Source organism: Bombyx mori, chromosome 7 (assembly GCF_030269925.1).
Source record: "Bombyx mori chromosome 7, ASM3026992v2".
Classification (NCBI taxonomy): Eukaryota; Metazoa; Arthropoda; class Insecta; order Lepidoptera; family Bombycidae; genus Bombyx; species Bombyx mori.
This window is the reverse complement of record NC_085113.1, coordinates 12740406-12764848: the sequence shown is the minus strand read 5'-3', so window position 1 is coordinate 12764848 and position 24443 is coordinate 12740406. Positions and strand designations below refer to the sequence as shown.

At 36.6% G+C, this 24443-nt stretch overlaps 1 protein-coding gene and 3 long non-coding RNA genes across 8 annotated transcripts; 2 read left to right on the top strand and 2 right to left on the bottom strand.

The window, feature by feature from the left end:
• Nucleotides 1-23482, bottom strand: LOC101744836 (UTP--glucose-1-phosphate uridylyltransferase). 4 transcript variants are annotated; one of them, XM_004925732.5, is made up of 7 exons: nt 23340-23468; nt 22751-22777; nt 8606-8792; nt 4798-5030; nt 3643-3848; nt 2064-2838; nt 1-1212 (listed from the first exon to the last, which is right to left on the bottom strand). In XM_004925732.5, the coding sequence occupies exons 1-7, from the start codon at nt 23370-23372 to the stop codon at nt 1105-1107; spliced, it is 1569 nt and encodes a 522-aa protein (XP_004925789.1). In that variant the 5' UTR covers nt 23373-23468; the 3' UTR covers nt 1-1104. The 4 variants fall into 4 exon arrangements, with proteins under 4 accessions (XP_004925789.1, XP_012545521.1, XP_004925791.1 ...); XM_012690067.4 differs by lacking the exon at nt 22751-22777 and having other exon boundaries at nt 23340-23482; XM_004925734.5 differs by lacking the exons at nt 22751-22777; nt 23340-23468 and adding an exon at nt 17141-17379.
• LOC134199180 (uncharacterized) lies at nt 6081-8577 on the bottom strand. 2 transcript variants are annotated; one of them, XR_009973557.1, is made up of 2 exons: nt 7155-8577; nt 6081-6106 (listed from the first exon to the last, which is right to left on the bottom strand). It is a non-coding gene; the product is annotated as an uncharacterized LOC134199180 (long non-coding RNA). The 2 variants fall into 2 exon arrangements; XR_009973556.1 differs by having other exon boundaries at nt 7220-8577.
• Nucleotides 17391-18631, top strand: LOC134199184 (uncharacterized). Its single transcript, XR_009973562.1, has 2 exons — nt 17391-17638; nt 18136-18631. It is a non-coding gene; the product is annotated as an uncharacterized LOC134199184 (long non-coding RNA).
• LOC134199182 (uncharacterized) lies at nt 19706-21131 on the top strand. Its single transcript, XR_009973560.1, has 2 exons — nt 19706-20642; nt 20949-21131. It is a non-coding gene; the product is annotated as an uncharacterized LOC134199182 (long non-coding RNA).
• Nucleotides 23483-24443: the final 961 nt, after the last annotated feature.

Below are 24443 nucleotides of genomic sequence, written 5' to 3'. Positions count from 1 at the left end.
TTATAACCAAAATGGCACATATTTTATTTTAAATATTTTAACTAAATTAAAATTTCACCTACAACTATGGAATCCATCACTATTATGTAATGTATGTAAATGTAGCAGAATTATAAAAAAATATTTAAATAAAATCTAATAAATAAATTATATAAAAAAACGGGTATAATAATGTTTTTCCTCTCATATGTTGTCTGACTGTCTCATAAATGGTCACTGCAAATAGAATGATTTTATTGCCAACTCAAACAAGATTCTCTATTGATACAAACAACACGAATAGCACCACAAATGCTCTTTTTCTGTGGCTGTTTGTTTATATTACACCTTTGCCTTATTTATATTTGTTTAAAAAACAAATACTTTGCTAATGCCCAGATGTTTTAGGCGCCAAAACCTCATAAAAATAAGAATAAATTTATAAAAATATTTTTGGTATGTATGTTTTACAATTAATTAATGATTCTATTGACATATAATCGAAATGATTGGGACGTCATAACCAACGACTAGAAATCCGATTATGAAAGAAAATGTCTAATTTTTAAACTATTTTGCATTCATTGCATTTTTGTCTGAATAAAGTTAAAATATTTTACGTTTTAATGCCTTACTAATATATAATATTACCTCTCATATTATATTAAATATGATTAAATATTATCTTTTATTTAAATTGTCTAAAAATTGAACATTTGTTGTTTCCTTGACAACGTGATTCAGGATTCAAATAATATTGTTGGCTGTTTCTATTCACAGACTACATGTAGGTACAAAAAAGCCTAACCATATTACACACTATTACAATTAATACAATGTAAAACGCTAAGGTATGAAAAAAAAAGTTACAAATCAAAATGGATCATTTAATTTTGTACTTAAAAAATGCGATAGTTTTAATGGAATTTTCGCTCCGTTTTTTTCTAAGAAGTTCTTAATTTTCAGAAAAGTGAGTGTTCTTACAAACACTAAACAAAACTGTGTTTAATTTAATGTTTATAATAATGTGTGTACGTGTTTGTGTATCTTTATAGGTATGTGTGTATATGTATGATGAGTGTATATGTTTGTATGGATGAGTGTATATATAAATCTGTATATATATCAGTGATCCAAAATCCTTAAGTTTCCAGAAACGATTTTGTTTTCGAGAATCGCACCCGATGGGATGTCGATACGGTCGCCGTGATTCGCGATTATGATCACTGTGCCCTGCGGGATAAGTGACAAATTACATTATTTAACACAATCATACCAAATCAAATTGCATATCGGGGGGTGACATGGTTTTATTTGCTATTAACATCAACAATTCGATGTTTTTAATTGAACTTCAATTAAGTTTACTCTGCTTCACGGCAGAAATAGGCAGTGTCGTGGTACCTACTCACAAGACGTCCTACAACCAGTAAGAAATGTTATCCTCGTGAGTAAATCATTCGTGAGCACCTGTTAAGTACGTATTTCATTAGGAAAATTGGTACCTGTCTAAGGAATTCCAAGCTTAATCGCGTCGCTAGATAGGAATGCACCGGCTTAATCTTCGGAACACTTGGTGACTTCGTAATACTCTATAGTCTCTTTCAGATGTGGTGATTTCATTAAACCCGCCTATTTCTGCCGTGAAGCAGTAATGCGTTTCGGTTTGAAGTGTGGGGCAGCCGTTGTAACTATACTGAGACCTTAGAACTTATATCACAAGGTGGTTGGCGCATTCACGTTGTAGATGTCTATGGGCTCCAGTAACCACCTAACATCAAGTGGGCTGTGAGCTCGTCCACCCACCTAAGCTAAAAAAATATATAAAAAAAACTCCTACACATAACTAAAAGTACTTTTAAGATTTAATCTCGCTTTTATTGTCCTCATTTTATTCTTGGCGTTTCGACTGCCTTAGTTCTCGTAGTCCCGGACGATCAAGATGCTATCCATCGACTTCTGAATACACCTACTCACGATCAGGTATTCCAATTCATTTAAAACTTCCACCATGACAGAAGATAAGCTGCGGGTTTCCCTTAACACCAAATAAGCCAGAAATGTAACAAAAAAAATCGTCCTACCTTCAAAGACACTCCTCTTCCGAAGGTCACGTCGCCAGAAACGGTCAAATGGTCCAGTTCGATCAGATCCGGTATGGTCGCGAACCTGTTCAGGTACTCTTTGACTTTAGCGAAATGATTGTCTCCTAGTTTGACGAGGGGGGTCGAGGCAAACATCCTCTGAGAGGACATGACTAAGGACCCGTGGGACAAGCTGTACAGGTTGGACATGACCAACAGCAAGTCCGAGGTCTTTTTGACCGGCAAGAACCTGCTGCGGGGCACGTTGACGCCGATCCCACCCTCGAAGCACTTCATGGCGGCCCCCACAGCCGTCTCTAGTTGAATCACATTGATACCGTCCGATAGATGCTTGTTGTTGACAATGATTTCCATGTTGAGGCTCCCCTGGTCGACCACCCGCTGAACTGCGTCCAATTTGGCCCAAAGGTTGTTCGTGTTGAAAAACTTGAATTGGCTAACAGATTTAAAATCGTCAACGCGTTCTTTGGGCACTTGGGCGATTTCTAAAAGCCGCAATTTGTCTTCGTATTGTATGAGGGTTCCTCCCTTGACGTCGGCACGGGTTTTGTCGGTCACTTCCATGACGAACTCCGGAACCGGCCGCAGAGGATCCGGGTTGAGGAGCAGGCTTAAGATGTTGAGGTCAACGGTGGCTCCTAAGTTGTCGATGTTGCTGATGAAGCAATAGGTACGACCCTCGTTGATGAACTTCTGTAGGAGACCGGAATTGTGGAATGACTCGTAGAAGTCTCCGTGACCCGGTGGATACCAGCTGTGGAGTTAAATTGTTTTTGATGTAATTTTAATTATAGATTTTTTTAGCAGACATTATTTATTTATCTATAATATACTACAGTAGTTTTTACGGATGTTTCGTTATAATTACTGAACCATGCATGCGATTGACTTGAAACTTGGTATCCATGTAGAAAATACATGTACTTAATGGATAAGCTAATATTTATGTTAGTGTTGGACTCCCTACATCAGTTGCGGGGGCGTTAATAATGAGAATCTTTGTGGGGGTGAGAAATAATATTGTTAATTTTAAATGCCCAGCGAAGCGGACGGGTACAACTAGTTTATCTATAAAACGCAATCTTTGAACGTAATTTATATCAACTCGAAGACTGGCTCGACTAACTAAAAATCTTGCTCACGTATACATCACGACCGATGATAATAAACTTACTCTGGCCTAATATTCTGATAAAATTAACAATAAGATTAATTCAGGATAAAAAATGATTCTTCTAATTAATCAGTTAAGTTTGCTATTAGCATGTAAATAGTTTTTAAATGCTTATTTATCGGTTGGTATCACTGTTTTATTGTGTAGATGAAAACTCAAACCAATAAATTGCCAGACCGATGGTAAAAACGAGATGGAAAAATCTCGAATAATACCTCAGAGCAATCCCCATGGAACATACGGTACAAAACTCCAAAACATATTGTATAAAACACGAAAATATTTTCCAAAAAACAATTATTCACAAATCGTATTCTTTATATTAGTAAAAAAAAACCTGACTACCCTCTTTGTCAAACCCCAAATACAGAAAAAATAACTTACGATTCAATATCGTCTTGAACATCACCGTTCTGAGCGATGGGCAATAGTGACTCCCTGTTAATACGAGGGTGGCAGGACTGATTGAAGGTGTGGATGTCCAGCTTCAGACCCTTATACTTCCTGATCACCTTCTGGGTGTCTTCATCCGTGTTGAAGGAGTTCATCAGGACTAGTGGGACGTTGCATTTATACGTCTTGTTCAAGTGCTGTGGAGGTAGAAAATGGATGTCAGTGGATTGTATCGGTCAGTCCTACTGGTGTTATCTATCTATCTGTGTTATACTGGTAACTGGTGTTATATATCTATCTATGTTAGCTATCGAAGCTCAAGGACCAGAATCCTCCATCGTTGGACAAGACTTCGAAGAGCCAACCGGAATACTTTCGCGGCATGCATAAGCACAATTCTTGTAGATGTCTATGGACTCCAGTAACCACTTAACACCAGGTGGGCTGTGAGTTCGTTCACCCATCTAAGCAATAAATAAATAAATTAAAAATAGTGGCGGCATTTTTGTCCCATAGATACCAATGGGACCTATGATCTCTTAAGACCATGGGCCTTTCTACTAATCTAGGGTACTACGCGATGCAATAATGCCGATCCAATGGCAGATTCAGCAAAGCACTGCTCTTTTTAGTGTTAGCAACTTTCAAGTTGAGCTAGTGAGTTCACCTAGCCACTAATATTTTAGTTAAATTCCCATTAAAATTTTACCAATTTCTGGTTAGTAATTTTTGAGATAATCTTAATAATGTATTTGTTATTAAGTTCTACAACATTAATAATATTCTCTTTTTACTCTCTTGGAGTTCGATTTTCTTTTTTGTTAAATTTTTGCATTATGTCTATATTGACATAGATGGACATGGTCTTTTTAGCGTTAGGCAGATTTCTGGGACTAATACTATAACTTGAACACTCAGGAAACACCATAAGGTAAATCTCGGAGCTCGATGATAAGTGGCAAAAATGATCTCCGTAATGGCACTGTGATTAAGCGTAGTGGTTCTAGATCCTACTTTGGTACATTACTAGGATGATGATGGTAAAATGGATTCTCAAACAAAAAGGCCCCTTTGTAAAATCTCCTACTTTCTTGTCTGCGCTCACATTACCTGCGAACTCTGCCCTAAAAGGTAAAAAAAACTCACCTCTATTTGCTGTACGGTAAGATCAAGGAAGGTCAGGTCATTCCGGACTTGGATCACCGATTTGGGGCCCTTACAGCCCATGGATGTACCCAGGCCTCCGTTAAGCTTCACCACCACCAACTTGTCGAGCATATGGTGCACGTTGTCCGTCGTTGGCGTGGACAGACTGTTATAATCGATTACAGCTCCTTCTGGAAGCTTCTCGATTTTCTCCCATGTTACCGACGGACCCTCTGAGAATTCGACACAATCAGGATTTATAAAAACGACATTAGCCCAATTAGTTTCGATTTGAGGGTACTTTTATAATGATCGCCCGTAGTCTTAAATGTTTTTTGTTCAGCTAGGCCTTTTTTATTTTTATTTATTCCTTAATCCTTAGGTGTACGAGCTCACAGCCCACCTGGTGTTAAGTGATTACTGGAGCCCATATACATCTACAACGTAAATGCGCCATCCACCTTGAGATATAAGTTCTAAGATCTCAGTATAGTTACAACGGCTGCCCTACCCTTCAAACCGAAACGCATTACTGCTTCATGGCAGAAATAAGCAGGGCGGTGGTAGCTACCCACGCGGACTCACAAGAGGTCCCTTCCACCAGCCTTCACGGACTCTTCAAAATCGTCATAACTTCACCACTCAATTCGGAGTTTAACCACTTTTGCACACCCTTTTAGTATAGTCTGGTCTGCCAATGCAGCTTAGGTCTGTATCGCTCCTTTTGGACAAGGGCAATAGTGAGGACACTGCTACTCTGGATTACCATATAATATTATCATGTCATATGCATAATGTTTGTTTGGCCGCTGTCTACAATGTGCTTGTTTTAACATACACGCGACTCTCCCAGTCACAGTCCAACCTCTGTTTATGGTGTAATTCAAATATCTACATCCAGAACTTGAATACCAAATATCTTTACGATAACACTGACCGAGAATCGAACTCGGATTGCGTTGTGGGAAACTAGCTCAAAGCACTCGACAACCGAGGCGATCATGTATAATGAAAATCGGTTTTCTATTTTAAAAACCCTTCGCTGTTTCTTTTGGACCGATAACTACGAATCATTACGCAATAAATTTTATAGACATTGAAAGACAACCTTCGGACACAATGCAACCAATTCGTCGTTTACAAGCATCATTTACGTAAAGATCGCCTAATATTTACCTATTTCCATACTGAATGTGGCCTTGAGTTGACTCTGATTAAGCGTTTGCCGATTAAGTACGTACGTGCATTAATAACGATAATGATGACTTGCACTTTATACGAGATTATTGTTTTTTCTTTCGTTTTTTTGCTGGAAAAGATTAGTAGATGCTATCGGAATCTGTTTGGTGTAGGGAACGCCGGAGTTCAGTAGGCGTTTTTAATTTGAAACAGGAGGTAAGCCTACTCGCGATTGAAAGCCACTGACTAGCCTGTTTGTCCTGGAAGGCAGACAATAGAGAGACTTCGAAGTCATCTCTCAAATTTGGTGACTAGATTAAAGTTCCGCTAACTAGCTAGATCGTTTGTCGCGGTAAACCATTTTGATAAAACACGCATTGAAGTGCTTAATGTGAGTTTTTTAACGTTCTCGATATCGTAAAAGTTAACTCAAATTTGTATGGAGTTGGAACATTTGCTTACGTTTGCCGTTAGGGGCATTGTTCCAAGTGCATACAAGCTTGAGTTAACTTTTACTCTATGGAGAACGCTAAAAAACTCTCACTAAGTACACTGGTTTATCCAATTAAGTCAAATGTGTACAGTTGTTGTTGGCACTTTAGAATAAAATTTGCGAGATTAGGCTGCTTTGCTAATCATATTTAACGGGCTAACTCAATTTGACGAGTATACGACGTCATACATCATTGCCAGGATTGTGACATAAATAATATAGAGTACAGGTTACCCTCCTATAACGCGGTAGATACGTTTCTACAACGCCCCGTGTTGTGCGAAACCGTGTTATATGAGACTAGAAGCCAGTACAAAAAGGATTGTAATTTTTCTAAATGAAACATCTCCACGATTCCTGTATGTATTTTTTTTGCTTATTAACATAAGTAAATTTTCGGTTATTCTCATATATTGTGTGTTTATAAAGCATAATGTAATTTTCTAAATAGTTTTAAACAAAAATCTCGTTATCGTTTTGTAGAAGCACCGTGTTATATATAAAAGGGTTTTGAGGATTTTGTCTTTTCGTGTTAAAACCGAATCGCGTTGTAAAATACCGCGTTATAGGACCGGGTTACCTGTAGTCGTCTTGCGTGTAAATTAGCGAACGTTAGCTATTTCAATTGTTTTGAACAAATGTAGCATTACATCAAATTTAAAAATAATTTTTAGAATATTCTAACACTATGCCGGAATAGAACAAATAATTTTGAATATGAAAGATTCAGCATGTCTATCACCCACGCACCGACTTAGATTCCAAATACACAGTTAACTAGTACATAAAGTAAGTACACTTCAAAGGTTACATATTATGTAAAACAGAACACCGTTTTTACAATAAAATTCGTCACTATTTAAAACATTTCACGCTCATATAACTCAAGCCCATTCGTAAATGACACGAGATGAATGAAATTTGTACAGTCAGCAACGAAATATGGGGCGGATCGGTGCGGCGCGTTCTGCGAATAAATTATAAAAACTGTAGCTCACCGTGTAGTGAGTTTTTTGAATTAGTAAACGTTCGCTTCCTGGTTCTCCTCATGGGGATCGAGCAAAACAATAAACTCAGCCATAAAGTAATACAATAAATGGTTTGTTACAAACATTGTGTGCCTAATAAACAAAATTCCAAACAACTTCCTTTTGTTTTATACAATGTATTACTAAGTTCTTTGAATTGAGAGGATCTATAAATATATGGTACTATAGATTGTCATATACAACCGGCGGACCCGACACGTGAGTACGAAAATTAAGTGTTTTTAACCGCCTTCAAAAAACGAGGAGGTTCTCAATTCGACTGTATCGGTTTTTTTATGTTTGTTACCTCATAACTTTTGACTGGGTGAATCGATTTTGACGATTCTTTTTTTAATAGAAAGCTGACGCTTCCCGTGTGGTTCCATTTCTATTTCATTTTGTCCAGTTCTGACAATGGTATCCATGAGAAAACCATGTAAGTCTTAAATTTGCATTAAGTACGTGCGCGACAAATAAATGAATAACTCAATATCACGCCAACCGATTTCGTTGATTATTGTTTTTAGTGTATATTAATTTGTTTTGGAAAATCTTTTTCTATTCGAAGTCGGTTTTTGTTAAAGCCTATATAATGTCTATTTATGGAAATAAATTCTAAAAATCTAAATATTTTTAATACGCTTTTATTAGCTTCAGACGTATGCATGTAACGGAATCTTTGAACATGATTTTGACCCCCTCCAAAACGTCGGATTAACTGGAAATTTTGTATACTTATTAAGGACCGACGACAATTCAATACTAAAAAAAAAATTTAAAAAAAATGAAAAACAAATAATAGTTTTAAAAAACTAACAAAATACGCTTTTATAGAAAATGCAACTAAAAAATAGAAAATAAATTTTAATAAATTTGAATTAAAAATAGTGTAAGAAAAAATGATTTTATTGTAAAAAAGTGTGGGGTGCATGGTATCAGTATTTTCTACTCATATCTGTAAAATATTTATAGATATGATAGAAGGGTTATTTTGATAATATCCTGAAAAGCACCCCACGGTTTTTTCAATAAAATCATTTTTTCTTACACTATTTTAATTCAAATTTATTAAAATTATTATTATTTTTCAATGAAAATAACCACTTACGTTCAGCCAAGAATCTGCTGAAGAGCGTCTTGAAGCCTTTGAACTCTTTCTCGAGCTGCGGACGCCTGGTTTCCGGGGCCGTGGAGATGAGCTTCTCCAGCTCCACCTCCAGTCGAGCGAGGGCATCACGTTTGGTGGCCTCCTTGAAGTCACGAGACCCTGACGGCGTCCGCTGGTGACTGCGAATCTGAAATGACAATAAAACATTATATTGTATGTACGTCTTCCCTATCAACCCGGTAGCCTCCACCTACTCAAGAAACAGCTGCAACACGCCATCCTGTTAAGATCTACAAGTCTAATGTGCTTAGAGAGAGTTTTTTTTTTTATTGCCTTTGTAGGCAGACGGGCATACGGCCCACCTGATGGTGATGGTACCGTCGCCCATGGACTTCAGCAATGCCAGGGGCAGAGCCAAGCCGCTGCCTACCGCAAAACCGTTTTTTAACGTTCTCGATAGCGTAAAAGTTTGTGGCTGGTAGCCATCATACAACGCAAGATATTTGACAGATGTCTGAACCTCGCTTACGACATTTTCAAGACAAGCTCGCATATATACAAGTTCCGAACGACAACATTCGGACCGTCGGTCTACCGAACAAATATCACCCGCTCGGTGAAAGATCTTCTTTCCACAAGTTAACTCATATTTGTATGCAGTTGGAACAGCGCCCCTAGCGGCAAACGTAAGTAAACGTTCCAACTCCATACAAATTTGAGTTAACTTTTACGCGATCGAGAAGTTAAAAGGCTCGCATTAAGCACACAGACAACTAGTTAACCATCTCTAACCTTCTAATCTTAATATAATATACAGCTCCTCTGACCGTGTGTATGTTAGTGAACTCCTAAACAGCTGGATCGGACTTGATGATTCTTTTTTGTGTGTGATTAACAATTCAATCCACTGGAAATTGTTTTTTTAATTATTTTTTTATAAGAAAAAGTTGATTTTGGATTTAAGACGTGTTTAGAGTATATAATGTTCATTACATTATCAGAATCAGAATCTTATTCCACATTTTGTGAGGTCCTGCACAGCATGTCCCAGTACCATTTTACTCCTCGTACTATTTTACTGGTAGTAGGACCTCTTATTTCTGCCGTGAAGTAGTAATGCGTTTCGGTTTGAAAGGCGGGGCAGCCGTTGTACCGTTAAAAGTTAGACCTTAGAACTCGTGTCTCAAGGTGTGTGGCGGGATTTACGTTGTAGATGTCTATGGGCTCCGGTACATCAAGTGGGCCGTGAGCTCGTCCACCCTGAAAAGCAATAAAAATAAAATCATGCTACATGGGGTTTTGGTATGAATTTTACGACAGTCGGCCTGCCCTCCTTGGGTTATATCCATTACGAATTGCAAATGGGAGAGATTTTTTCTGCTTCTTCGTTTGGTATTTCGTTTACATAATCAATTTTTGATTCTATGATTTCCATATTATTATTATTATGTTTTTATTTTTATTTACATTCTATTTTATTTACTCTAAAATTTAGATTCTCGAATTAGAAAATGATAAATATATTGTTTTTCTTTCTTTTCTTATTCTTTCGTTTTTCTGTATTTTCATAGTATGTAATGTCAAAATGACATTTGTCAAAACATGTCGCAAACATGGTCTCGTATTAATTATTATATAATTATGTAATTATGTAAAATATAATTATGTACTTATTCCAGATAACTGGAATCCATCAACAAATATTTGACCGATCATCTATATATTAATACGTGAAGCAAAAATTTGTATCCCTTTTTACGAAAATTGCGCGGACGGAGGAGTATGAAATTTTTCACACTTATAGAAAATATAGAGAAGAAGTGCACAATGCTAATATTTTTAATATTTTTAAAATAATGCATAAAATATACATTAAATCAATAAAGAAAACATTACACACACTACATACCATGTATTTGACGCACACACGCATGCATACTATTTATTCTCTAATATATTAAGTGTATAATCTATGCTATTTATTGTCCAACTTTTGTTCTTGACGTTTGTTGTCAAATTGAGAATAGATTAAATATTGGTTGTCTTTGTTAATATTGTTATAGTGGCGAAATTTGTAATTATAGAAGTATAAAATACAATCATAATAGTGTACAAACTTACAATTCCAATTAATTGTAGTCGAATTTCGACTACTGCGGGACCTCTAGTTAATATAAAAACTTGTATTCGTTACCTTAAGATGTTTAGGTAAACATTCCCATACTTAAAAACATAATAGTATCCTAAAATCGAAATAAAAATTATCGTGACTTCCGAAAACTCGTGATCAAACTGGTTCCTAATTACAATTCCGTTAAAATAACAAAATGTATGTAAAATGTAGTCAGACAAAATTTAAGTTACTAATTTTGTAAATGTATGTGCATAATTTGTATCTAAATTCTTTCATTTTTACGTTAACTATGTAAATAAGTGACAATTGTTAAAGTGAATACCGGCGGCACCCAATCATGAGGTCTATGCCTCAATTGTTTGGATTTACCCGCATTGTTTCTGATATTTGCGGGTTTGATTTTTATTACACAATAGGAGCTTTTCATTGTGGAAATCATTCGTGAACATGTGTTAAATAAGTACCTACATTTTTCATTAGAAAAAATAGTACCTGAATTTTTTGTTGCCCTTGTAGACGGTCAAACAACTTGATAGTTCTATTTTTGTGTTTACAACTTTTTTATTGAATAGATGAGTGGACGAGCTCACAGCCCACCTGGCGTTAAGTGGTTACGGGAGGCCAGAGACATTTACAACGTAAATGCCGCCATCCACCTTGAAATCTGAGTTCTAAGGTCTCAGTATAGTTACTAACAAACAATTTACACTTACGTGTCATTTATATACTATCCACTTGAGAACTTAAGATATACAATTAAAATCTTAAAAAATCTGGTGAATATCTTCATGTTTTTTTTTTATTGCCTTTGTAGGCTGACGGGCATACGGCCCACCTGATGGTGAGTGGTTACCGTCGCCCATGGACTTCAGCAATGCCAGGGGCAGAACCAAGCCGCTGCCTACTGCTTAACACTCTCCACAAGCCTCGTTTGAAGAAGGACATGTCATAGCGTGAGAAACACCGTGGAGGGGAGCTCATTCCATAGCCGGATGGTACGTGGCAAAAAAGATCTCTGGAAACGCACTGTGGATGACCGCAGTGGCTCCAGGTAGTATGGATGAACTCTACTCCGGTGGCGGGCGGTGCGATGGTAAAAACGAGATGCTGGTATCATCTCGATCATCATCTCATCTTCCAATGTGACTGATGTATTAAACTTCGCTTACGTTTCATTACTTCCATACCAAATGTTTTGATCAATGAGTGCCTAGCATCATTATCGAAATAAAGGCAGACCTTAATATTAACACTGTACAAGAATGACACGTACCCATGATTTAAATAGCTGCCCTTTATTTTCCATGATCCACTTTTTAAATACACAAAAACTTGAAATAAATATTTAAAATACACAAAATAGACAAAAGATTTATATATTAATATATTGTTTGGGACGAATCCGTGCATTTATCGCGCTAACCAAAAATAAACTGAGATAACATCGTGTTCTGTTATCAAGGATTTTACTCCATTGTGGCTAAATCAATTATGTTGTCCGTATAAAAATTGTTGTTATATTATTTTACTGGTGGTACGACCTCTTGTGAGTCCGCGCGGTTAGGTACCACCGCCCTGTCTATTTCTGCCGTGAAGCAGTATTGCGTTTCGGTTTGAAGGGTGAGGCAGCCGTTGTAACTATACTGAGATACAATTCATGTGTTTAATAAAATTAACTAAGTATAGATTTAAGAAGAGCTACGTACCGTTGTGTGCAGAAATTGCAATAGTAAATCGATTTAAATGTATGGTTATCAATAGTTTTTTTTTTTATTGCTTAGATGGGTGGACGAGCTCACAGCCCACCTGGTGTTAAGTGGTTACTGGAGCCCATAGGCATCTAAGACGTAAATGCGCCACCCACCTTGAGATATAAGTTCTAAGGTCTCAAGTATAGTTACAACGGCTGCCCCATCCTTCAAACCGAAACACGGTGGTGGTACCTACCCGCGCGGACTCACAAGAAGTCCTACCACCTGTAAAGCAGAGACAGCAGTATTGACTTAACCAACGTTTGAACCAACTTGCCGGAACGCGACTTCACGGGCGAAATAGTCAAGGCACCGGTATCCCACCGCGTGGTCTCACAACACATCTTTGTCTTAAAGATGCTTTGTGAACACAAACAATGGAACCTAATGTATAATTGGCACAGATTATAATTATCTATACTAATATTATACAGCTGTAGAGTTTGTTTGTTTGAACGCGCTAATCTCAGGAACTATTGGTCCGATTTGAATAATTCTTTCAGTGTTAGATACCCCATTTATCGAGGAAGGCTATAGGCTAAGATCACGCTAAGACCAATACAAGCGGAGCACCAATAAAGAATGTTTCAAAATAGGGGTTTAAATAGCTCCTTAACATTCTATAATTCAAAAATATTTTCACTTTCTACGTAAATGAAGTGGGGGGTAAAGTTTAGCGTTATGCCAAAGTGACTATTCTACGCGGACGGAGTCGCGGGCAAAAGCTAGTTTATTTTTATAATTTGAGAATAAAAAAATTAACGTCAGTGTTATCAAATACGTGCAAGCGGACGTGACACTTCGACCTTTGAGGACTTGACAACACTTGACCCAAGGGCGACATGATTACGTGGTAAATCAACACAAGAGTTTCCTGTCTCATCTCATCAGCTATTTTCCTATAGCAAGCGGATATCGGTAAGCTCTACGATCGTAATTCCTCAAGCATGCCTTTTGACTGTTTCATACATAACATTACAATTTCCTGAAATCAAGAAAATGTAATTAATTCCACACTTACTAATTTTTTTTATTGCTTAAGATGGTTGGACGAGCTCACAGCCCACCTGGTGTTAAGTGGTTACTGGAGCCCATAGACATCTACGACGTAAATGCGCGACCCACCTTGAGATATAAGTTGTAAGGTCTCAGTATAGTTACAACGGCTGCCCCACCCTTCAAACCGAAACGCATTACTGCTTCACGGCAGAAATAGGCGGGGTGGTGGTACCCACCCGTGCGGACTTAAAACAGGTCCTACCACCAGTGTACTACTAAAAGTACTAAGTAAAACCCATCAGTATTTTCATTAAAAAAAATTATTACACTATTAATCATTAGTGATATAGATTTATTGTTATACTTACACTAAATATTAAAGTAATTGCAATTGTTGACAACGATTTATTGATACCACTATATAGACTTTTATTTAACTTTATTTATGATTTTACCTATTATGTTCATTTCCATGTTACTTGTCTACACGCCGACGCGCGTAATTTGCCTACACCGGTAGGAGAGGGCAGACATCACCCATAACAATTTCCGTACAATGCTATTTAGACAAATCAACCGTGAGCCCTCGTCGTATTTCGAGATGCTTAACAAAGTATTACTTAGGTTACAGTTGGCAGAAGGTTGGTTCTGCCCCTGGCATTGCTGATGTCCATGGGCGACGGTAATCACTCACCATCTAGTGAGCTATATGCTCGTCTACCTACAAGGGTAATAAAAAAAATACTTTGAAACTAACGTAATGCGTTGCCTGGAAGATACACGGAAGATACAGATCTAGCACTCTTAGTGTTTGTATAGTTTACAAGAATTGGGTGTTCAATTCTTGCACACCCAATTCTTGCACAGTCGCACCAGTCGAGATGAGCTCACGGTCGGTGTTAAGTGGTTACTGGACTAAGCCCATAGACATCTACAACGTAAATGCGCCATTCACCTTGAGATATAAGTTCTAAGGTCACAGTATAGTTACAACGGCTGCCCCACCTTTCAAACCGAAACGCATTACTGCTTCACGGCAGAAATAGGCAGGGTGGTGGTACCTACCCGGGCGGACTCGCAAGAGATCCTACCACCAGTAATTATGCAAATTATGATTTTGCGGGTTTGATTTATATTACACGATGTTATTTCTTCACCGTGGAAGTCAATCGGGAACATTTGTTAAGTGCATATTTCATTAGAAAAATTGGTACCCGCCTGCGGGATTCGAACACCGTTGCATCGCTCGATACGAACGCACCGGACGTCTTATCCTTTAGGCCACGACGACTTCTGAATCTCTTCGGATCTTCTCAATGGGTCGCGATTCCGATCCAGTGGACTTAACGAAGCACTGCTCTTGCTGGAGCTAGTGTTAGCACATTCCCTCAGGTTGAGCCCGTGAGCTGACCTACTGATCCGGCCGTAGCTAGAATAGCCCCCAAACTACCAACAAATAAGTACCAATTTAAAATCTCCAAGAACTCCGCTTGCTAAGAGCCGATATTCTCTGACCTCCTACACATTAATCTGTACCATTTAATTACCTATTATTGTGACGTAAGGTACTGATAGCCAAGAAACGAATATAGTCCATTAACGGTACATAATATATGTTTTAGATTAGATAATGCCACATTCCATTTATTTGTATTGACTTGTACACGTACTTAATGACATTAGTATTTTGTTTGTTATTTACTGGTGCTCTGAAAGACAAACGATCTTATGGTTTTGTAAGAATGCAGCGTTCCGGGTACCAGCCTTTTATATGGTTTAAGCAGTTAAACAAGCTGATGGTCCCACAGGTTTTAAGCGGTGACCGAAGCCGTTAGGCATCGCTACATAAATTCCGGCTCCCGTCTTAAAACATGAAGTCTAAATCTCAATTGTATAGTATAACGGTTGGATGGCGCTTCAAGAAGGAGTGCTTGTCTACTTAGCAGCAGAAGTGGTCTGGTTAGTGATACTTACGTACAGTCCTACATACGTCCAGACAACAGAAGTCACAGACCAACTAGATCAATTAAAAATTTTATTTCAAATTTTACATGTCTATACGTAGGTACAAGCAACGATTTTAAAAAAAATGTATGATGTTTTTTTTACCATTGATGGTAACATCGGTGATGCGAGCATATCCGGGCGAGTAGGTAGACACCTAACCTAGCAAATTTGCTAACACTAGCTCTAGCAAGAGCAGTGCTTCGCAGAATCTACCACCGGATCGGAAACGCGACCCACTGAGAAAATCCGGCGAAAAACTCAGTGGGCTGTGTCTGAGGGTTCTCCGGATAATTGTAATTTCAGTCACACGGCACAAATGTATTTTGTTTCTTAAACCGCACAGTAACGATACACTGCATTCAGACGATATCGTATTGAATTTCGTTAGTCAATTTAGGTTATTACAATTTATCGTATACAGCATGATACGGTTTTGGATAAGGTCATAATATGAACTGCGTATATATATTTAAACTCCGTTTTTGAAACATTCTTTATTGGTGCTCCGCTTGCATTGGTCTTAGCGTGATGATATATAGCCTATAGCCTTCCTCGATAAATGAGCAATCTAACACTGAAAGAATTTTCAAATCGGACCAGTAGTTCCTGAGATTAGCGCGTTGAAACAAAAAAAAAATCTTCAGCTTTATAATATTAGTATAGATGAAACCAAAAAGTTCGATAATAATTTTCAAAGTCCCATAAATAAATAATAAAGAATTGAAGTCGTCGTGGCTTATTAAATGCATTAGTGTCAAGCGATGCACCGGTGTTCGAATCCCGCAGGCGGGTACCAATTTTTCTAATAAAATACCTACTTAAACAAATATTTACGATTGACTTCCACGGTGAAGGAATAACATCGTGTAATAAAAATCGAACCGGCAAAATTATAATTTGCATAATTACTGATGGTAGGAGGTCTTGTGAGCCCGCACACCCTGCATTTCTGCGGTGCAGCAGTAATCCGTTTCGGTTTGATGGATGGGGCAGATCCTATACTGTTAAAACTGAGACCTTAGAAGTCTCAAGGTGTGTGGCGGCATTTACATTGTAGATGTCTATGGGCTCCAGTAACCACTTAACACCAGGTGGGCTGGTGAGCTCGTCCACGCATCTAAGCATTAAAAAAATAAATAAAAATTAATAAATAAGTATAGACCAGTGTACTATTAAACTCTCTATGCAATAAACGCAAATATACAGTCCAGTATATGAGCTCCCGTACACTAAGTGGGCCGTGAGCTCGTCCACCCATCAAAGCAATAAAAAAAATATAAAAAGAAGAAAACCCTTATTATTTTAATCTGCGCGCTAAGTTCGAATCTACCCGTTTGGAGTAAATTAAAAGTATTAAGTAAGTGAATAGAAGAAAATGGGCAAATTCGAGCCACAAACATATTTCGTGGAAATATTACCTACAGTAGCGAAACGATGTTAAAGAAGCAAAACATGAGAGAAAATTTTGTTATAAAATTGAAATTGCAAAAGAAACTTGATAATAAATACGATTTCAGAGTTGCCAGTGTTGAGAATGACGAGTTTCACGGGTGGTAATTGATTAAAACTATAATTACTGTGATTACTTATGTACTGGTTGGTTTTTTTTTCGTACCTACACATTTAAAAGCGAACAATACATACCCTATTTATAACATCCATGATCACTCTGATTCAGTACCTACAAATAAACCCGAAGCCACTTTTATTTTTCAAAAAAATATTTGGCGCGAATGTAAGACGCGCGCTCATACAGCCAACGCGTAACACTGTAGACTGACTGCTTCAAGAAATATTAAATTGCCTTTATTAACAGAATACGTTGATAACTTATCGTCTTTGAACTGTAATTGTAAGAGGTGACGCGTTATTTCTCATTTATAAAAACAAATGCAAAATAGAAAATGTTTTACCTTACGACGGACGCCATTTTTATTATTTAGCATGCGTCTGTTGTGTAATTATTATATTGTAAATTCATTATTGTTTACCGTCAGTAAACGATTACATACGCAATCGGGGGTGTATTGTTCGCAGGTACCACAAGAGGCACTTGTGAAAACAGCCGGCAATAAACAAACTTTTAAATACTCATTCATTGTTATGATGACACAAGAGAGAAACGCTATGCATAAAATTAAGGTACCGATACGCCATTGATGCCAATCGATAGAATTCTAATGCTTTAATAAATTCATGATATGCTAAGTGCTATATATAAAGTATTAAGGTCACAGACAGTTTCATCCCTATCTTCAAGACATACAATATACTTACTTTTCTAGCATTTATATTTTAGAAGAAGCAATTTTTGTTAAAACTAATATTCATTTATTTCCTACATTGAATGATACAAGGACACGAACCACTGCAATATCAAAATATAAGAATTTATAGTATACAGGTCAATTTAACATTATTGCTGAAAAAAACATTATTGGTATGGCTCCTATTATATTCAACAAATTGTCGAATAGCATAAAGGATCAGCCCTTAAGGAAATTTAAACAACTCCTGTCTTCGCTGTTATTAAAGAAGTGTTATTACTCTGTTACCGATTTCCTAAATGATGAATTGTAACACTCCTTATTTAAGATCTCAATTTTTATAATAAACTTTTTGTTAATGAATGAATGAAGAATTACCGGTGGCGCGGAGGCTTTTCCAGTTTCACCAGGACAGGTGGGCGAGCAAAGGTTTAGCCAGGAGAGGATGGGATTTGCTAACAGCTGCCCAAGGGCCTCCAAAGACACCTAACAACTGAAGGGCAACTGCTTCGCGAGTGAATAAGCTAAGTCTACAATCACATCGTATCGCCTCTAAAGACGAGTGACAGAATCTAGGTAATGGTTCGTTTTTTATTACTACCATTAAGAGAGTTTTTTTTTTTTTTATTGCCTGTGTAGGCAGACGAGCATACGGCCCACCTGATGGTAAGTGGTCACCGTCGCTCATGCACGTCAGCAATGCCAGGGGCAGAGCCAAGCCGCTGCCTACCATGCTTTGTGGCACACCACATACAACAGGCGTTCTTTAAAAAATGTTCCCTTCCAGACAAACTTTAAATGATACAGCAGATATTCTGCAGTGTACTATTTGAACAATATTCAAAGTGATCTATCAAAATAGACCCAGACCTGTAAGCACAATAATGAATAAAAGTAAATGCATATGTACAGTGAATATATATTTACGATATACATACATATAACAAACTCACATACCAATCTCTCACATGCTACGCTTGCTTATATAGAGGAAGAGGTAGACCTAAGAATAAATGGACGGATTGCGTGAACGCGTTATGTGTTAGAGGGGAGTGAGCGAAGAAATGGTATATAATAGAGGAGTATGGAAGGAGAAAATATGTTGCGCCAACCCCAGGTGACTGAAAGAAGAAGAAAAGCATGACTGTACTTGCTTACATTTTTTTGTTATTGCTTAGATGGGTGGACGAGCTCACAGCCCACCTGGTGTTAAGTGGTTACTGGAGCCCATAGACATCTACAACGTAAATGCGCCACCCACCTTGAGATATAAGTTCTAAAGGTCTCAGTATAGTTACAACGGCTGCCCTGCCCTTCAAACCGAAACGCATTACTGCTTCACGGCAGAAATAGGCAGGTTGGTGGTACCTAGCCATGCGGACTCAAGATGTCCTACCACCAGTAAAGAATACTACCAGTACTAATAAACTCTCTATACAATAAACGCAAATATACAGTCCAGTATATCAGTCAGTGGTAAATAATTGTTCGATCAGTCTGTCCAATTATTTTGACCTCAAATGTATTGTTGATATAATAAAGTTATTTATGGCTGCCATAAATGTTTTTCAAAAAACCCAGGTAGTACCTTGATATAAGATGTGACTAAATTTGTCTTAGTAAGCATGATAAGCCTCCACTGATAATCTTGATAATTATGATAAATAATAAAATAATGACACAATTGATATTTTTCACCGTCACTATTATATGACAAATTCAACACTGTGACTTGATAGTATAGTTGTATGGTAACAATAGGTAACAATATGATTCTGTGATTAGATTCTTCTTTATTATCTATGATAGATGCTTATCAACAACCAACATATCGTTTACTAGTAGCACATAATAATAATGTGACTCATTGTTACTTTAACTTATCAAAACTTAAGTTGTGCAACTTAAAATATTATTAGTATTCATTTTCCTTATTGGATATACATTTGAAGTTGTCGTAGCCTAAAGGATAAGACGTCCGGTCATTCGTATAGATCTAGCGATGCAACAGTGTTCGAATACCGCATTACCATTTTTTGTAATGAAATACGTACTCAACAAATGTTCACGATTGACTTCCACGGTGTAGGACTAATATCGTGTAATAAAAATCAAACCCGCAAAATTATCATTTGCGTAATAACTGGTGATAGGACCTCTTCTGAGTCCGCAAGTGTGGGTACGACCACCGGGCCTATTTCTGACGTGGGGCAGCCATTGTAACTACATTACTGAGACCTTAGAAGTTGGGCTCCAGTAACCACTTAACACCAGGTGGGCTGAGCTTGTCCATCCATCTTAGCGATAAAAAAAAAAAGTAAATGTTCAGTAATGTTAGATAGGGGAGCGTCTTCCTACGTAACATTACAAAAGTTTAATGTGATACTGAGTGGTGGGTCATGAACTTCAACTTTCTTAAGAGCATAACCAGGATGCTGTCCAGCAGAGCTTTTGCTTTAAAGAGGCACATTTAATTTTTATTTTTTATTTCTCATTCTCATTCTTCATTCTCATTTTTTATTTCACGTTATTTTTTATTTCTCTGCTTAAATGATTATAGTGACCATTTGAGCTATTAAATCCTCAGAAGGGGTTTTTCACAACATTACTCTTTGGAATTATGGAACAACATACCTTCTTTTTGGAATTTTAAATGAACCTGCAAAACCTTCGATCAACAATAGTAACTAGATTTCGGGTCGGTGCATAAAATCCGTCTCGTCAAATAACAGCGCACTTGAAATGTGAGCTCTTATTTTGTTTAGTTCACTTCAAACACAGCCAATGTCAACCCGTCTCACAATACCGCAGTGTGTATTCAAAAGTTGCAAAAATAAGGCCCGAAAAAGCAATTTAACGGCCGGAATATCTTACATTCGGTAAGTACATGAAGTATAAACTATATTGTAAACTTATATAGCTTTAAACTTATAAATAATATTTAATTTTGAACAAAATTACCGATTTTTAACCACCGCTACAAATGTTGGCCAAGGCTCGGCCAACACATGGACAAACTTTTGCTTAACAGAACAGTAAATGCATGGAGTAGATTTGTGTTGTAATAATTTTTTAAAATTTGTTAGCAGCACTTCAAAATTAGTTGGTTAAAATTGGTTAATGCTGCTTTTGTGTCTGTTTGTTGGACTCTCATTAGATACTTAGCTTTCTATTTTTTATTTTAGCTTTCCTAGCAATCACGTGTGCAGAATGGATCTCGATTGTCGCCATAGAAACAAGAGATGACTTTTATAAGCCAGCTAAGATCTCCGCTTATTGACACTGGACATCTTTGCCTTCCGTGCTCACGGCTACTGAAACGTGGCTGAAACATTGTAATAAAAATACCGCGCTTGAAACCGTTTAAACGTTGTTTTATTATGTGCACTGGTCGCGAAAACTTAAAAATATATATTACACAAAAACGTAACGCTAATAAAATAATAAGTAATGTATAGATACTAACACACATACATTTCCAAAACATAAAAAGTAAACAACTAAACTTTTACTTTAATTCATTAATAAATTATTTTAGTGTTAAGCGCGACTCCCTTACCTCCTGTAGTAAATAGAAATCGGCATTTCAAGAAGCAAAAATAAATAAAGCAAAACGATGTTAGTTTTCAGAGCAATTAAGGGAAAAGTTACTTTATTTGTTGCCTTTAAGATTGATTTAACATTAAAAGTTGTTTAAAATATGTCTTTTTATTTGTAAGTGACAGGAGTAATTTATTGCTTTGCTCGTTTTATGTGACGAATGATCGTAAGTATTAGATAATGTTTTAGAGATTTGTGACTTTATTACTAGGTGCCATAGTTGTTATTAGTTTGAACGTAAAAGTGTTTCAAAACTTTTTTCTCCGTTTGTTAGTAAACGAATGTAGCTATATAAGTATATATTCACGCGGACAGTTTTTGCTTTAATTTTGTACGTATCCCTTTATCTAGTTACTATTGTTGATCGAAGTGCAAAACCTAAAAAATGCTGAACTATTGAGAAATAAGTATGACTTATCTTTATTTTGTATTAAATTCCCAACCCAAAAATACTAAGGAGGTCTTAGATAACTTATAGAACTTATAGTTTTTTTTTTTTTAATAACAAATATGCTAATAGCATTTTACACAATAGTAATAATATTTTCATCAATTTGTCAACCCAGCTCCAAGTTGTTATCAAGAAGCTTAACACTGAGCTGCTATTTTGTTGTATAAAGAGCATATGTTTGCAACATCAATAATGCATGATTTTATTGTGAAATAAGTATAAGTACTATATATAAATAATCAACTTTTTATTATCAGTATTGTTCCTCTTGTCAAAAATCATAGCCTGATGAGTTAGATTTATCGATTCTTCTCAGCACCAAGGCTTACTTGAACCAGTGGTAAAAGCACATACTAATATTCAACATGTGTGCTTCGAAGACAGTGAATTTCAAATGAGTATTTAGAATTCATGTTAAGTCACTTATATTAAACTACTAAAAGACAACTAGATTTGATCCATACCTCAGTTTGTATAACCATTGAATTTCCTGAATGCTCGAGATGTTTTCAAATTACTATACAAATAACACAAATTTATTTTAAAATCAATAATTTATTTAAGAAATGATGAGAGTGAGTACTAAAATAAAGAAAACCTTTTCTTCTACTTAAATCCAAACATTGCATGCTTAAAACATAAATGCCAACTAACCCATAGAACAATAACAAAACAAACTACTCATAGTTTAAAAGGGTCCAAACCATAGTCCCATTGCTCAAACTAAGCATGACTACATTATTTCACTTTAAGAATCTGTATTTGTTCATTTAAATACTTTGAGATTTATATTTTCCTTAACTTAATCATAATACATGTCTGATAATGATAAAATAGAACTACGTTTAAAGATCTATAAAATGTTAAGGTCAAATAAAATAAGAATTAAAATTAGTGAAAAAAGTATTTGCAGTAGCTGTGCGTTAATAATCTTACCGCTGGTTTTAGCCTCGAGCCATCAGCCTGGAAGATGCAATTATACTGTTGTTATTTAAGGCAGACAAGTTTAGTGGTGGTAGCAATAAAAGTACAATTATAGGATAAAAAGCAAATATTTCCATAAGAAGTTTATTTTATTTTATAATCTAGTGGCAAATAAGGTATTATGTGAGGCCTGTAAAGTATGTAGGTATGTCTGCATGGTGCGAAATCCACTGTTTTAATGAAGTAGTTAGGAAGAGACTGCATTTGTGAACAATTTTATTTAATATAATTAATAATTAATATTCAGAAGATTATATTTATTTCTGTTTCGGTTAATCTTAGAAATAATTTTAGAGCTTTTTATGAACATTTTTTTTATGTTCATTGAATTGCTTTCGAAGGTTCCAAAATTAAATCGTTAATGTTTTTTATGTTCATGAGATAAATTCAAGGAGTCGAGTTGTTTTGTTATTAAGTTTTTTAAATATCGCTGACCTTTGCGCAAGCCAAGGTCAAAAACCTATATTAAATTTAATTTCTGTCACGTTTTTTAAGATGGTGTTCGAGAATTAGACATAGTATTGATAAGTTTACTTATTACCTTTTTATCGGAGTCGTTGGTTTCTGGCTTCATTTCTTTATGTAATAACCGAGATAACAAGCTTTGATAACAACACAAACACAGTTTCAAACCTCTCAAAATGCTTGATTTGTTTTGACAATTGACAGTTTTGAGATTTTATGACAGTGACATTTTTAAATTGATGGCTCAATATTTGATATAAAAAAAAGTACATTCATGATCTTACCAAAGGGCTCGACGAGTAAATTAACTCCCAGAAACAGCCCACTGTGTTTCTCGCCGGATCTTCTCAGTGGGTCGCGTTTCCGATCCGGTGGTAGATTCTGCGAAGCACGGATCTTGCTAGGGTTCGTGTTAGGAACGTCATCAGGTTTGAGCCCCGTGAGCTCACCTACAAACGTTAGGGTTACGCTGGAATAGCCTCTCAAGGCTACCAGATTAGGCAGGAAAAAAAAAAAAAAAAAGATCTTAATCTTAAGAAAAGAAGAAAAGTGACTTACCGTCAAATCATATCAAACTTAATCATTTTTTCTTACATTCTGTCAAGAATCTCAACCCTTATATCTTCTCCACAATTTCTTGCAAATCACGTTGGACATCTCAGGATGAATCCGCAGAAAACATTTCTTGGTTCTTCACTCGCACAAGTTGCAAAAGCTCGCATTTAATTGTCATTATAATTTGCACATGTGACCAAGGTGGAAGCCGAAGCTACTGCTCTATGTGCGGAGCTACTTTGCACATAGATGTTTTAGAAATGCGCTTAAAAAAATCAAATTAATTCACAAAGAAAGGACGAAATGTTCACGCTTCACGAATTCCTTGTCACATCAAAACGGGACACTCGACGAAAATTAAATTACCCGAAATAGTTTACTATTATTTTGCAACTTTGTGTGTCACATTTGTGAGAATGTGGAGAACATATGACCCCTCCTAGTTCTAAACGGTAACCGGACCTCACAATGTGAATACCGTCACCAGGCTTGGGACATGAGGACTAAGTTTGAACTATGTAGTGTAAATATTGATCGAACTCATCACATCCACGGACGCATGATTACTTTGTGGGAGAAATAGGGTACCATTATTTAAAATTTCCAAGCAAACCGCAGGGGCAAT

Coding starts and splice junctions, on each gene's coding strand:
- LOC101744836 (XM_004925732.5), bottom strand. CDS start 23,372: ATGAAGCCAGAAACCAACGACTCCGATAAAAAG. Junction 22,778..23,339: donor CCAACGACTCCGATAAAAAG/GTAATAAGTAAA, acceptor TGCATCTTCCAG/GCTGATGGCTCGAGGCTAAA. Junction 8,793..22,750: donor GCTCGAGGCTAAAACCAGCG/GTAAGATTATTA, acceptor TTGTCATTTCAG/ATTCGCAGTCACCAGCGGAC.